Source organism: Orbicella faveolata, unplaced genomic scaffold (assembly GCF_042242905.1).
Source record: "Orbicella faveolata isolate gen_17 unplaced genomic scaffold, um_ofav_v1 contig_35, whole genome shotgun sequence".
Classification (NCBI taxonomy): Eukaryota; Metazoa; Cnidaria; class Anthozoa; order Scleractinia; family Merulinidae; genus Orbicella; species Orbicella faveolata.
Genome location: NW_028301564.1, coordinates 29,919,885 through 29,935,000, shown reverse-complemented (window position 1 = coordinate 29,935,000; position 15,116 = coordinate 29,919,885). Strand labels below are relative to the sequence as shown.

The 15,116-nt window shown below is 39.3% G+C and overlaps 1 protein-coding gene across 2 annotated transcripts in view; it reads right to left on the bottom strand.

Annotated features, from left to right (window-relative positions):
• Nucleotides 1–15,116, bottom strand: part of LOC110043062 (arf-GAP with Rho-GAP domain, ANK repeat and PH domain-containing protein 1-like) — a 33,137-nt gene that overhangs the window by 6,136 nt on the left and 11,885 nt on the right. Inside the window, exons 14-38 of one of the 2 annotated variants that reach the window (XM_089272466.1) lie at nucleotides 14,004–14,064; nucleotides 12,210–12,263; nucleotides 11,806–11,891; nucleotides 10,862–10,950; nucleotides 9,762–9,855; nucleotides 8,898–8,966; nucleotides 8,338–8,377; nucleotides 7,326–7,366; nucleotides 6,989–7,019; nucleotides 6,826–6,878; nucleotides 6,345–6,410; nucleotides 5,935–5,991; nucleotides 5,709–5,815; nucleotides 5,399–5,468; nucleotides 5,226–5,316; nucleotides 4,636–4,716; nucleotides 4,374–4,508; nucleotides 4,148–4,253; nucleotides 3,431–3,515; nucleotides 3,198–3,281; nucleotides 2,595–2,624; nucleotides 2,449–2,496; nucleotides 2,229–2,309; nucleotides 1,555–1,666; nucleotides 509–615 (exon numbers count right to left, since the gene is read on the bottom strand). In XM_089272466.1, coding sequence (XP_089128592.1) covers nucleotides 509–615; nucleotides 1,555–1,666; nucleotides 2,229–2,309; nucleotides 2,449–2,496; nucleotides 2,595–2,624; nucleotides 3,198–3,281; nucleotides 3,431–3,515; nucleotides 4,148–4,253; nucleotides 4,374–4,508; nucleotides 4,636–4,716; nucleotides 5,226–5,316; nucleotides 5,399–5,468; nucleotides 5,709–5,815; nucleotides 5,935–5,991; nucleotides 6,345–6,410; nucleotides 6,826–6,878; nucleotides 6,989–7,019; nucleotides 7,326–7,366; nucleotides 8,338–8,377; nucleotides 8,898–8,966; nucleotides 9,762–9,855; nucleotides 10,862–10,950; nucleotides 11,806–11,891; nucleotides 12,210–12,263; nucleotides 14,004–14,064 — 1,878 coding nt within the window. Of the gene's footprint in view, nucleotides 1–508; nucleotides 616–1,554; nucleotides 1,667–2,228; nucleotides 2,497–2,594; nucleotides 2,625–3,197; nucleotides 3,282–3,430; nucleotides 3,516–4,147; nucleotides 4,254–4,373; nucleotides 4,509–4,635; nucleotides 4,717–5,225; nucleotides 5,317–5,398; nucleotides 5,469–5,708; nucleotides 5,816–5,934; nucleotides 5,992–6,344; nucleotides 6,411–6,825; nucleotides 6,879–6,988; nucleotides 7,020–7,325; nucleotides 7,367–8,337; nucleotides 8,378–8,897; nucleotides 8,967–9,761; nucleotides 9,856–10,861; nucleotides 10,951–11,805; nucleotides 11,892–12,209; nucleotides 12,264–14,003; nucleotides 14,065–15,116 lie in introns of those variants that run through there. The other variant, XM_089272467.1, reaches the window with a different exon arrangement.

Here is a 15,116-nt window from a genome sequence, read left to right as displayed (position 1 = left end):
TCAACAGAAATGAAATCCTACAATAAAGAAAAGATTGTGTAAAAAAGAACTCAACAAATGACAGGAAGCCATTTGGAAGATTAACGATGACATGGATGGAGAAGTATTTTTCACGACAAACCTGAAAAAACAGGCAGAAATTGCAGCTAGATAGCATGAAACCCAACAGTAATGGATTGATTTTGTAGAACAGTAATGAGTTAATGACAGAAAGACAGTAAGAGGTGGGGATCAAAAGCGCTGGCAAGGATGGAAATGGCCGGATTTCCAGACAAACTTGAAACATCAGACCCAAGTTTTGTAAAACCCTCTTTGCTACAAGCACATACAGATTCGTTAAGGAAATTGCTTAAGTTCTATAATTAGTTTCTGTTTTTATCCCATATTTAGATTTTTGGCAATTTCTTTTAATTTTGGAAAAAATTCTTAAAGATGAATCTATACTTTCAGTTATTGTTATAAATAATTTGAAATAACGACAAAGAGAAAACCAGAGTGGAATATTTACATGTGGGGCGATCTCTTCCGCGATGTAATTCTCTTTAACAATCAGGTAGTTACCAGTCCCCCAGTTTGCCGCCGACATGACTTTCTCTCTGACTTGGAATGCACGTTCTGATACAGACAAGGAAAAATAGAATATCTCTAAACTCTACAGACATATTTCAATTTATCTATCTATCTACTTTAAAATATGAAGTATGCGAAGTGTATGAACGAATCACATATACAATAATAAATACTGTGGATAGAGAATGTAAAATGAAGATTTACAGGTGCAAAGTTCAGTTAAAGCATTCTGGTTAAAATAATTCAAGAATTTCTCCAATCGATCTGAATTTAAAATTTGAAAGAGCTATACCTTTGACGCTTTTTAATACAGAGGAATCAATTTTACATCACTCTTATATTTTTTGACGGTAGCAAAGTTGTAGATGCTGGGACTATCACCCTTTCAATACATGTGTTGAGTTTGGTGTGGCCTCTGTTACAACTGCTCCCCCCCCCCCTCCCCGAAAGAAAAGAGAGCTTGAGCAATGACGACAGCGACCCCGAGGACAATGGCTAGTAAAAAAATGAATTTACATTTTACCTTCGAATTTCGCAAATGTCTGGATCTGTTCAGTGTGCCTACTGGTCTCAGAACTTGGTCAAGCTAAATATGTCACGCCAGCGTTCAATTCCAAATGAAAATACGGAAAATTAGTCACCGCGGAACTTGGTCATTTCACGTTGTTGTTGTGCACGGCAAAGAAATGTACAAAGATTTACAAAGCACGTGTACAGCCATTGTTTTGTTCATCAACCTTTTGGTTGGTAGCGTTCTGGTTGTCGTTGCCGTCGTCGTCACCGTCGTGGTTTGGTTAAGCTCTCTGACTGAAAACTCAGTGGAAGCGGCTGTAACACAGACTTATTTGGTGATGAACATTTTCGCTGGTTTTTATTGGCCTTGCGCACGTGAAGAGTACATGTTGGCCATGTGATTTTCCGCTAAGGCTCGGTAACTACATCTCACTGGCAAACTGAATCACTGAAATGACCGACTGGACTCACCCATAGCACCGCCGTCGATAACTTCAAAGAGAACCCAGTCTACGTCACGTGATAGATTCTTCTGCGCTACAATCTCAGCACATAGCCTTCCTGCTGTCATCTCTGAAGAAACCTAAAGAGAAATCAGTAGATTTCAGATCAAAGCAGCAATTCTTCCTTCTTACCGTCACACATTTCTTTAATTTAAGTTTGGAGAATTTGGTGCTAAAGGGGAACCTTATCAACACGATCGCCAATAGGTGATAAAATTGTGATAGGTTCATAATAATGCTACAAAGACTGCTTTCCTTTTAAATTATGTTATGTCAGATATATTATTCTGACTCTTCAACAAATCTTGTTCGAAGAACAGCGGATACCACTCGCCCATTTTCTTGCAGCTAAACACAATTTTATTCAATTTCTATCACAGCGGAAGCACAACGCAGTGCATATATTTTGAGTAGTTTGAGATTATATCAAACTCAAAACCGAAAGGTTACAAAACCGAAATCCGAATTCTCGCTAATCCTGGATTAGTTTAGTCGGGTTTGGACAACCGACCCTGCACATCAAGACAAAGATGCCAAGTTGATGATTTTCTTAATTCTCGTCACATACCTACTTGACAATATATCGATATCATAAGGAGAAATCAGACGTTGATCAATACAAAAGCGATGAAAACAAATAACCTTTGGTCGACAAGGATTATCATTCTTTTCTTTAACATAAATATCCAAAGTGAATTCTCCGCCGGAATTCTGGGATTTTTCCTGTAAAAGAAAGAAAAATAAACTCAACTTGGAAAAACGAGGTTGTAAGGTCTACAGTTTTTTTTAAGACGGCAGTGAAAGTTTAAAACAGCAAGAAAGTCGTGACTTGTTTGCAATCTGAATGCCAAACAAACTTTACCTTTAATTCAATCAGCTCTCTTATCTTCTGTGAGGCATCTTTGATTTTCTAAATGAAGAATTCGAAGATAGCACTAATCAGCAAAGCGCTAAACAGGTAATTATTCTAGAAACAATGAGAAAATTCAATAAACACTCTTATGGTACCCTGTCTTTCTCTACTTCTTCGTCGCCAACCTAATAAAATAAAAAAAAAATTAAAAAAATTAACAAATCAACAGTGTTACAGTGTAGTAAATCCTGCAACAAACTCAGAGGCCTTTTCGATAAAAGGAAAAAGATTAGTTTGTATAACCAAACAGGTCACACCCAATTTCTAGTTTCAGGATGAATGGGTTCTTATATAACGAAGGTCTTATTATTCTCCCGGAGTCGCCATCTCCTATACTAACCCTGTGAGTCAACCCTTTCCAGTATCTTTCTATTTTTAGAAACAGCTCTTGTGGGAGTTTTCCTACGACCCCTTTTCACTACCCAATGATACCCGAGCTAAGACCATTCTTTGTTGCAACAAAGATTGGGATCCCGCTTTTGCCCTCTATTTTGTATTTTCTAACTGCAGAAACAAGATGTTTCGAGGAAAACCAAGAGACCCTTGCGCTAATTACAGTTCTAAAAATAGAATGATACGGGAAAGGATTGACCCTACGTGATAGTAAGTATGAAGGCTCCGTGTAATGGGCTCCTGTTCTTAATTCATTAGATTCTTATATGCGGGTGTTTACTGTACTTTCCCAGCAGTGTACTTACATCGAATAGCCACTGATAATATGTGATCATGTCTCCTACGATCGAGAATTCCTGGTTGATTGATGCATCGTCCATTCGACCAGTCTAAAATTTTAAAAACATATGTACCATGGCGTGACACTTCAATCAAAGTCAGGAAATTAAACAATAACCTAAAAAAATGAACAAAGCAATTGAGAGAATGTCAGAAGGCCAACGTTTAATACTTGTCAGAATACATGAGCAGTGCTTACGTTTTCATTGGACATCAGAGTAGGTCCGAAGATCATGGCAATATTAGGCACTCCCATCTTATTCACAACAACTAACTCTACCACCCTAAAACAAAGTAAAACTATACAGTCAAAGCTTTTTAAAAAGGACATCAAAGGGCCAGGGGCCTGTCACTCGAAAGCCCCGGATACTATTCGGGCCCGCAAAACCATTTTTAGTTAACCTGTATCTAAAAACAGAAAGGTGTATACGCCTGAAACTTCTTGCATGAAGGGAACTTCTGGTCATATTAAGAAATTATATGTGAATAAAACAGCTCTGTAATCATAAGGTTTGAGATTTTGATACGGCTTTCCGGGTGCGAAAACTCTTCGGGACCTTCGAGAAACAGGCCCCTGAGCCGAGATCCCCCGGCTTATTACGAAGGGGTCTGTATCATGGAGGTAAAGGTAAAGTCTGCATACGGACCAAGTGGCCTATCAAGCCGGAGCGTATCCCGGTTTCTGTAGCATGAAGGAGCTAGGAGTATTTTTACTCCCCCCCTCCCCCCTAGATGGGATGCTAGTTTATCGCAGGGTTACCCCAAACATTAAATTCACCGGTACTACAGCACAAGATATCGGGCGAAGAAACACATGCAAGAGCTTCTACAGTGCTTGCACTATTTCAACAACAAAATAAGAACCGGAAGGTCTTAATAAGAATTTGTTAGAACTTGGTACAGATAGGCTTCTTACTTCGTCAAATGAAAGATGATTGCCTTCAGAGTGTCATGGTTCACTTTGGGAAGTTGGTTTATGAGCGCTTTAATCGTCTGCAACCTGGTATTGTGGTCTTGATTCACTACAGCACCAAAAAAAAAAAACATTAACAACCGTACATTCTTTTATTCCATTTTGAGAGGTAATTTCCAATTAGTAATTTACTTAGAAGCAAGAAATGATGATCCTAGTTAGTACTTACTTCCTGCTGAAATAAATTGTTTGTACATTGTGGCTGGGATGACTGGGTCGGGCAGCTGTCGCAGATACTGTTTCAGCACTCCAGTGACGTCATGAACGCCGCATTCATCCAAAGTTAGCAACACACTGCGGGCGTCTGAGAAAAGAAATTCGTACTTTTGTATAAGCGGACACGAAATGTCCTACGACCACTAAACTGAATTTGATGCCAAGAGCAAGTAGTAACAGCTTGTTTTAGTGAGTTTCACAAAAACAGAGTTTACCCTGATCAAAGGACGTTCTTAGTTTCTTCATTGTCAACTGTCCGCCATTCACTCGATAGACTCCTTCCATTTCAAGACCACCTGGATTTAAAAAGACAAGACTGCTCAGTCAGCGTCCACACTATGCCGGAGGAATTTGAAAACGCAGCTTTATTTCTACGGTCAGGCCTACCGTCCACACTAATACGGCACGAAAACGGGGATTTTCGAAAACGATCTTCAAACCGGAGGAATTTGAAAGCGCCGGCTTTTCGTTTTCGTCTGGACAAAATCATTTTGAAAATTGAACTGTCCAAAGATGATGTAGTCGTGATAATCACGTGATTTTCCTGACCGAGTTTTCCTTCAACACAAATCCAAAATAACCGGCAATTTTTGCGTTTTTAAATTCCTCCGACGTAGTGTGGACGGAAAACATTTGATGCGTTTTCAGAGTGAAACCTCCGTTTTCAAATTCCTCCGGCGTAGTGTGACGGGGCCTCTGATGAAAATCAACCACGTGCTTCAGAATTCTTTCCATAGGAATATCTGTTCTCCGAGTATTGAATTTCATAGGCCTGCTAATTAACAAACTGCTAAGACTGACATACCATAGGTTTCGACAAACTGCAGACATTTCGCCACCAGGTGAGGAATGCCATCAGAGCCAAGTTCTTGCTGACTCAGCCAAACATCAAACACCTTTGAGAGGAGATCAGAGATTTTCAAAGACATGAATATATAATTTCGTGAAATCAAGGTCTGAATAGCACTAGGCTCGCACCTGTTTGCTTCTCAGAGCGGAGTACCAACCCTCAAGTTCCTCCTCTGTGTCGGCCTTCAGACTGTGTGTTCTAAAGAATTGAAGAGAAGAAAGTTACATTTGAAAGTTCCTTCCCGAGGAACAGTGATTTGATTAAGACATAGAAATGGAAACGTACATACACATTGGCAAGCTCAAGTAAAATTACTCCCTTTGACGTGACTGAACTCGAGGAAAGCGTGACTCGGTCTCCTCGCTAAGATGAGGCCATTTCGGGTCACGCTTTCTCCGGCTCCCCTCAGTGCAAGCAGTAATCAGTAAGCACTCTTACTTTTCAACGGTAACAATATCCAGCTGCAGCAGCTCTCCCTTAGGACACTTTATCAGTGAGGTCACAGTTCGGAGATCAATCGTCACAAGATCGTCCTTGTCGTGAGGCTGCAAACAAATATGCCAGCGGTTTTGAGTAACTGTTTTAAGAAGCTACACTCACTGGAAGTTTAAAATATAATTTATTTAACAAATCAAAATTAATGGAAGATGAAAACTAATCTCACCCCTCTGGCGTACTTCAGCTGTCTGTCTTTCAACAGAAACCATCTTTTCCTCCAGTTCTGTAAAAGACAATTCAGACAGTTTTGGCTACTCGAGTGTCTGCTTCCTATTTTCGCCGCTAATTTTCAACATGAATTTGTGACGCTCTAAAACATATCTACATCAAAGAAGACTGGAGAAACTCTGTAGAACAGAACTGGATAAATGACAGGAACCCATTAGGAAGTGACTATGATTAACAATGGCGTGGATTGACAAGGATCGTAGAACTGGCAAACTTGAAAACGTGACGCTCATGTTGGTGCAACTCTGGGTACCACAGATGTCCCTTGCAAGACCTGTTTTAGCCTAAAATATGCCTTAAAACCAAAACAGAGCTTGCTGTGTACCCTTTTCTCATGACAATACTTACCCCTTCCTTCTTGTACAAGAAACCTTCCTTCTCATAAACTACTTCAATGGGAATACTTTGTGACGCCTGTCAAGGATAGATTTAAAATCAATGACTGAATGAGAATGAGAATAACTGTATCTTCGTTCAACGACCCGATGAGCTTCCGAAACTTGCTGACCAATCACAATTCCGCACGAACATTCACGAGCACACTGAAAAGATCACTTCAGATTAAAGTCGTAAGTGTCTGCAACTACGCAACCTTTCACGTGATCAAGGTCATCAAGGGCTCAGGCAAATGAGAATTTTAGTCCCTTGCTGATTCGAAAACTATTTCGAACATGAATTTAAAGCTACTAACAGAATAAAAGCAAGACTTGCAACATGATTCCACAATTTTCGTAAATTTATTTCCGAATATCTACTCACGTATCTTTAGGGGAACTATACATGTTGGCAGGCTAAATCTTTTAATCAATGTACAAAACATAATTTTTACCTCACTGTTGGTTGACGCTGGCATGTCGTCCGAGGAATTTTGATCCAGTTTACCTTAACAGCAAAAGTGAAATTGAGTCAAATATATACGTTTACCTCGAAAACGTTGCAAATATTATTTTAAATTTTAAATTAAATTAACGCAGAAACAACTCGATACATACCTCCTTCTCCGCCGTTCTGACGAAGCAGTTCCTAAAGGACAAAAAAAAAATACTCGTATAGGCGTCTAGGGGCCAGAAACACGGCCAAGATAAACTATAAGGGTGCAATAATTATAGAAAGCACATGACTGCAGAAACATTTAGTATCGTACTTGGGAAAAAACCATATTGCGCAGTTGGTAAACTTGGTAACTTAAACCTTTAATCAAAACGACAAGCGGTAAATGGGCCCCGTGTTGTTCTTCTTCCAAAACACTCTGGAATCGTTGAAACAAAAAAAACAATGGTTGTTCATGCAGCAACCTTAAGCGCAAGATTTCAACCGTGTTCTACTCACCGCTTGAAGAGTTTGGTCAGCTTCTCCAGCCAGCTCAAGAGCTACAACGAAAATGACAGTGAAAATGAAAGATTGAATAAACAGATCATGGCGTCAGGGTTATAACATGGAAATGGCTCCAACTTTAAACACAAGCTTTAGTCTCAATTATTCCAAATCCAGACTTATTCCTAATTACTTAAAATTATGATACTTTCAAATACGTCTCTTGACGCGCGCTCCTTTCTGATGACGTAAATATACACAGAACTGTGATTGGTTGTTGCTTTGTTTTATATTTTCCCGCGCATTGAGGTTACTGATAACCTTTGGGATGCCTTCCGGGAAATGTTTCGGAAGCGCGTTAGTTTCGGTAAAACTCCAGCAAACCATAAATCACCGAAAAAGGTAATAAAATGAAGAATCCGAATATATTACCATTTTAAATTCTTTTGGTTTTCTTTAGCAAGCTGAAGCCTCAATCTAAAAACTATAGACGCTCATTTCGCTGAATAACCTGCCTTCGCATTATCACGGAGAACCAAACAAACTGTACTATATCACTCAACAACTGATAGGCTACTAAAGTGTTTCGGGCTTTAAGGATATTCCTATTGTTTTCTGAGAAAATATACTTTCAAGTTGACCAATAGCAAATTTTTCGTTTCGCGAGGCGCCAAAGTTACAATATTTCGAATTTTTTTAAAGCCCGACACACTTTCGTGCAGCATGCTATATCCGACGATCATTTTGGCAACCCGTGGGGAAAAGAAAAGGAAAAGGCCAGTGCATCCGTGCAAACTCATTCTATAGACGACACAATTCTTAAAAGGACACAAAGCGCGTGATGGTCTTAGGTCTCGCTGAGTGTTGACAATCCATAACACCTTGGGGGATTAATTTTTTAGTCAAGCAAAACACAAAATTTGCAATGTTTCTGTTCGAAACTCAAACCTTTCTCAAACGGAGAATTGACCACGATGAGAAAAGTTTCTTTATTAACTTTAGTTAGGCGTAAAGTATCATGACTTACGTGTTTTCTCGTCATCAGCATCTGAAGGAACGAAACGCACCTAAAATTGTAAAAACATTTCATTTGAGGAAGACAGATACGGCGATTAACCGTCGACGTGGTTTTTGTTCCATTTTCGATGATAATTGCCGGAATCACGAGAAAACCGAGTAAATAATTTAAGAGGGTTAATATGCAAACTTCTGGGTCATAAGTAATTAAAAAGATTTCTTTGAAATTGCTTGTTTTTTCTATCTTAGCACTAGTGTGACGTTTCTAGTTTTGTTATTTAAGGTACTGCTGATCATTACATGTCGCTATTTTCACACATTCTGGTGTTGCTTCTGCGTAAATTATAAGCTACAAGCTTGGCAATATAAAAGCGATGACAATGAAAGCTTAGCTGAATAAGAAACAAGGGGAACTGTGAAGATTCCAAAGGTGATTATGACACAAACTGACCTCAGATTCACAGATTTCTGTATAATGGATATATAAGATTTCAAACACGAGCTGGTTTTAAAATCCGTAGAAGAAACAAATATATGCAGACAAAAGGCTGATGTAGCCATTAAACTTACATCAACTTTGTTCAAAATCAGTTCCATAGTTGTCAAGATATCATCAGTCACCACTGTTTCCCGCAAGAACTACAAATAAGATATTCAATAAAACGTTTTGCTGAAGTGTCTATTGATGGTAATTAACACGCACAGTAAGCGATTTCTTTTGCTTTCTGATTGCTACATGTTGAAAGCGCTCAAGGTAGTCAATAAGCATAGGCTTGAAATTAAAACAATCAATTTTGGGCGTGTGTTCTCTTAGCCAATAAAACGCAAGCTTGAAACCAACTGAACCACAGCGCGGTCAGCGCAGAAAAACTCCACACAACTTCCGGTTTTCACTATCTTGAATTTTGCAAGCGTTTGAAGAGTTCAACAATTGCAAGAAAAAGGATTACAAGAGATAGAATACAAACCAAACTACTTGGCAGTAACGCTAAGGGATAAAAATTTCTAGTTGAAAATCCTCTGCGCGTGTCTTATCATATACAGCTTTTTCAAGGCGTACATTTTGAAAGCTAACTCTGAAGATGACTTCCGCTCAGGTTGTGGAAACGTCAGTCAACCACATCAGAGAATATACCTTCACCCAGACGATTACACTATATGAACTTTCACTTTCAGTATATGACGTTAATTTTTGCCTTGAAATCAGAGGGTCTCATACTTTGAGTCAAATGTTTCCATGTGGTAGCGTCGGTTTTGGCGGGAACTATAAAAGCGCCGTACGCGTGACTGACGTGTGACCGTGAGCTGCCTGCAACTGCTTTCCCGCGCTTTTATCTCCCAGTTTAAAACTTACTCTCTTGATTATTTAAAGATTGTTACCATGGAAATCAACTTGGCTTTATCGCTTGACAAACTTCAGAAAACAAAATTCACCTTTCCTAAAACGTCGGCATCTCCGAAAGCCTGGTGGTATTTGCAGTATTTCTTTTCCCAATACTTGGAATAGATAAACTCACGTCTTGCCGAGCTGCAAACCACAAGAAGATCATGTCATGGGTTTTCAGAGTGTGAGCGTTAAAACCCACACAGCATTACTCCTAGTCACCTTCGTGACACATCATCAATAGCAACTCCTCATCGCGAAAAATAAAAGCAACCAGGTCAGTTTTTTTTTTCAGTCAGATTTTCAAATACAGTCGGACCTTCCGTGAGCGACCACCCAAAATGTCAAGCCTAGGTGGTCGCTTAAGGTGACTCAAAACAGTTTCCAGCACTTAGATTTTGATAGGTTGTCACAACCACCCTTTATCACTTGATGCTACAATCGTGGTATCAACAAACTGCCCAATCATTGGTTAACAGGTTGTCATCATTTTCTTGACACAATAGGTTACCATAGCAGCAGTATTACCTGCTAAAAACACCCTTAATTGCAGTTTTAGGGGCTTATGATTCAAAAACGGCACGGTGAAACATTTTTATTATATCAAATTTTGACAAGCATGATAAGACGCAACTTTTGGCAAAGTTTAAAGACATTCTGTACATAGGGTTCAGAGCCACCTTAAATTTTCAAAACTTTAAGGTGGCTCTGAACCCTTTGTACAGTTTTTTCTAAACTTTGACAAAAGTTGCGTCTTATCATGCTTATTAAAATTTGATATTACAAAAAAATTTCGTCGTGCCCTTATTGAATTATAGGAACCTAAAGCTGCAATTAAGGGTCCTTTTAGCGGGTAATACTGTTGCCATGGTAACCTACAGAGTCACGAAAATGACAGCAACGTGTTCACCAATGATTGGGCAGTTTGTTGATACAATGATTGTAGCATCAAGTGATAAAGAGTGGTCATAATGACCCATCAAAATCTAGCTGCTAGAAACTGTTTTGAGCCACCTTAAGGGAGGTGGTCGCTTACGAGAGTTTAGACCATATTGGGCCAAAATGTTGTCTCATTAGAATATGGTAGCTGCAGAGTCTTACCCCTTGCGCCAATGCAGATGCAATGTTTTATTCATGTGAAAAGACTTACACATCAGAGTCTGGCGTTATTTTGTCATCCTCAGGTAACTTGTGTTCCAGCAACTGATTGGCTTTGTCATTTCCGATTTTTATCATCAGCTGTGATCAGAGATCATTAGAAATGTTACAATATAATGAGAGAACTAACGAACATCACAGATGAACAGACGATGAAGGGATGGAAAGAAATAGCGGGAGTTTCATTAAGGGCAGGGCACCGGGCAAACTGAGTGGCTGTGAGGATGACTTTGCCTGGCTGGTTCGACTATCCAGAGGATAGTTCTTCTCATAAAGAAGTGTAGTTCAAAACGTTTTTCCAGCCCGTGAAAACCATTTGCTCTCTTGCTGAAAACATAAATGAAAGCCCTGGAATAGACAGGTGAAGGCTAACTTGTTCATTCGAGACAATAAGTAGTGACGAATTGTAACCTGGCTGTGAAGTGAAGACAAGATTTCTACATGCAGGTTTCCATTCCTAAAAAAACTCGATCAAGCGAGGTGATAATGTTCCACCTTAATTTATCAAGAGCTGCTATTAATAACAAAAAAATTTCAAATGTTGTTGTTTTTGTGGTCAATATGCTTAGCTACACCTAGCTAGTTCACAGGCATGCCACTTTAAATGAAGGAAATAAATATATCAACTAAACGTAATACATACGCTTAAAAATCCCAACCGGCGGGAGGCAGACCAGCTGGCTATTAACAAGCATGACCGAGGAGTTGAACTAGGGTCTACCGAGAAACAACTCCGGCTAAGTGGTCAGAGCGGGACTTGAGCCCGCGACCTCCGGATTTCAAGTCCGGCGCCCTAACCACTCGGCCACGCTGCCTCCCGAAACAACAAGTTTACAAACGGGGACATCTTGTCCACATCCTTTCCAATTTCTTGCGTTTAAATCTACAAGGTACCCAGTCCACAAAAGGTCAGGCACGGTAGGAAAACAGACTTGCCTCCACAAGTGTTGGGTTCCAGATCTTTTGGTCCATCAAAAGAGAACTTGTTCGGGAACAATGCACCCCAAGGTTCCGATGGATACCTTTGAAGAAAAAGGTACTCTTTTAGATTAATTTAATCCTCTACAGAATGAATTGTCATTTTCAGACACTTTCTTTACTTTACTCTGCCCCTGTCCTGCTGCAAGATTAAAGTGCCTGAGTTGAAAAACCTGAGAACTAGGCCGTTTAGTTAGTAAGGTCGCTTTGTAAAAAAAGATAGGCATGTACTGCGTGCATAGTCTACAATTACTTTTATCTTAACGGACTTTACGAAATCAACATCACTCTCTCAAGGAAACCACACATTGCTATCTTACAGACGATGATTTCTTTTAAATTGGCAGTTTTTCATGACTTACCGACACACTTGGGACAAACACAAACACAGAAGTTCACTGATGCCCAAACTGGATCTGAAAAGAAACAGACATTCAAACGAATTAACATGACATCTGTGTAATGAACACTATATCGAGGCTTCTCTAATTAAGTGAGTAATCTTAACTCTTTCTGATTCGCCAATTTGTTGCTTAGCAATGACGTCATCCGTTTTTACACGTGGACGTATATAGATAGTGTTAGCGACATATTCCCGCCAGTAGTTCAAGTTTCAGTTATCGTGCGTGCACAGTACGTGTTTTCAAGTAAATTAAGTTTTAAGCTACCCTTGACTATTTAGAGTGTAAGCGGGAACCGATGTGTAAGTACAAACTATTTTCTATGCTTGCTTTTTAGTATAAGTTTCAAGTTTTGACGTTTTTTAACCTTAAGTACCTTTAGTCTCGGTTTTTTTATACAACAGCCTATTGTACTAAGTCCAACACGTGGCAGAGCCCCAGTTTTCAAAGTTTTTATTTCATCTTGTTTTTAGCGATAGATCTTTATAGTTCACACTCCCCCTAGCTTAGGTTTCTATTTAGCAACTGTCCTATAAGAATCTCTGGTAATTCAGTTAAGTCCTTTCCTTGCTAGTAAATTCCCACATCGCTTTCAGTGGCGCTCACGCAAGCACGTTTTTATCGCATCGTACAATTTTATTGCTTTCAAGTTTTTAGAGTGTTGTCATTTATTGTATTAGGACAGTTAGCAGTATGCGTATCTGCTTGGGATCACTGATGATTTTAATTGTATCTTTACTGGGAAGTTTGACTGGAAGTATTGTCATATCGCAGTTATGATTGGAATGTTCGCTATTATTGTTTCGTGACTCTTGTCATCTTGTAATCTTCTATTATCTAGTAATTAGTTTATTCATTACATTATATTTCAGTTTACGTTCGATTATCGTCAATTAAATCACCGTCAATCACAACTGATTTTCCGTGATCTCTGGCTTTATTCGATTAGTAAAGCATCTCCCACACACGCTAGTCTCATCGCGACAAGTTGTCTAGCAAGTGACAATTCAGCCTTTCAACAGTCGCTGTGAACCTGACGTTACAATCTGAAAAGCAATTATATTTTTATTTACTTTTATTAATCCTAGAGTTAAAGTTTAAGTAATATTTTAAACTCTTAACTTAGACTCTGGGCATGAAATCCTTTCTAACAACCATTCAAATGAAAGCCATCCTTTCATTAGGCTCAATTTCCGCTGCTCTCTCGTGTCTGGTCCACGTGGGCTCCTTTCCCGAACAGCAGCTGGTAATCGAGCCTATCTTTGCATGTGCACTGCTTTTCGTATTTATGCACAGGGCAGTTCCAATACTTTACCTGTTCATAAAACATTGCGCTTGACTATTGAAAACAAAGTTACTATTAAGCAGAACGTCCACCGGTTTACGTTGGTAAAGTCTACATACAAGCCAAGTCACCCATCAGGTAGGCGTTTATCTCTGGTTTCTGTAGCAGTTTCTGGATGGGATGCTATTCCATCACAGGGTTACCCCCCAGCATTAAATTTGCCGGGACACGGCCATTTGTACACAGGGGTGGAGAGAGGTACCATGAGACTAAAAAATAAGTGTCTTGCCCAGGAACACAACACAATGTGCCTGGCCAGGGCTAGAACCTGGAGAACTCAAGCAGGAGTTAAGCGCACTAACCATCAGGTTACCACACCTCCACACAAACATTTAACAAGTGGGTAAAGCCTGGTGTTTTAGCAGTGAAATGAACGTTCACCTTTCTTCCTGTTATATTTGAAGTCTCACCTTTCATGCCACAGTCTGCACAAATTCGATTACTGGGGTTCTCCCAAACTTTTTCAAGAATCTGCAATGGAAAACAACGGAAGACCCTATGTTATCAGCCAAACAAAAATGATAACATTTTCACATCCTTTCTTTTCGAAAAATACACCATCACCTTCTGTACATGGAAAAGATACCGCTTCTTGTCAGGTGATCAATGCACGATTTTCAGATCGGAGTTTAAGAATCATTCTTTGCTCCGAGGGGTAATTATTACAGTTATAGTATTCACGCAGAACGTTCTGTGGGAAAGCAAGTTAAAAACAAAGTGAAGAAAGCCGAGACGATCGGTTTGACGATAGTGGCATTTTTCTGCACGGGCATCTTGCCGATGTTGTTCCACAACATTGCATGAATTCATTGTTCTTGGCTTTATTTCTTTGCAGTTTTCCTCACGCACCTCAACAGTAAGGTGAACCAGTTACTTACTCAGTCAAGACTCTTGAGGTAAATACACCCAGGGTAGAGTGTATAATACATGTGACATGAACCATGGGTGGCACTGACTAACCCAGCCACCCACTCCAAGATTTAAGGGTCTTTACGCACACTGGTATCTCCTTCAAAACATGTGTGGTATACCAGGTAACCTTGTTTAAAGCTGTTGTGACTGTAATTAAGACGGATTCCACTCAAAGTTCGTGCAACAAGTGCAAAAATTACTAACTAAAATTCTACTCATAGCACGGAAACTTTTTTAATACTATTTAAAACATCTCACTTTATGGTAATTAATTTCTCAAATGACCCCGCGATTAAATTCTCAAGCATTCTCAAAAAAGGTAATGTCAAACCTCGTAAGTATGCTTAATGCGTGTGTTATTGTGTTTTCAACTAACACGAAACGTCCATTTTAATTGAAATATGGATAACTTCAAGTTCAATTTTCTCTCGCAGGGTCAGCTTGAGAGCTTAAGTCTTGATAAGTTCTTCTTACCTTTATTCAAAACATTACCATGCTGTGAGGCTTTTTTGGTAACTTTATTTTTGCCATTATTGCTCTTAAATTATCTTAAATTGCGATTCTCTTTAACCCCATGGTTAAAATATAAATTCCCCTCAATGGTTTCCTCT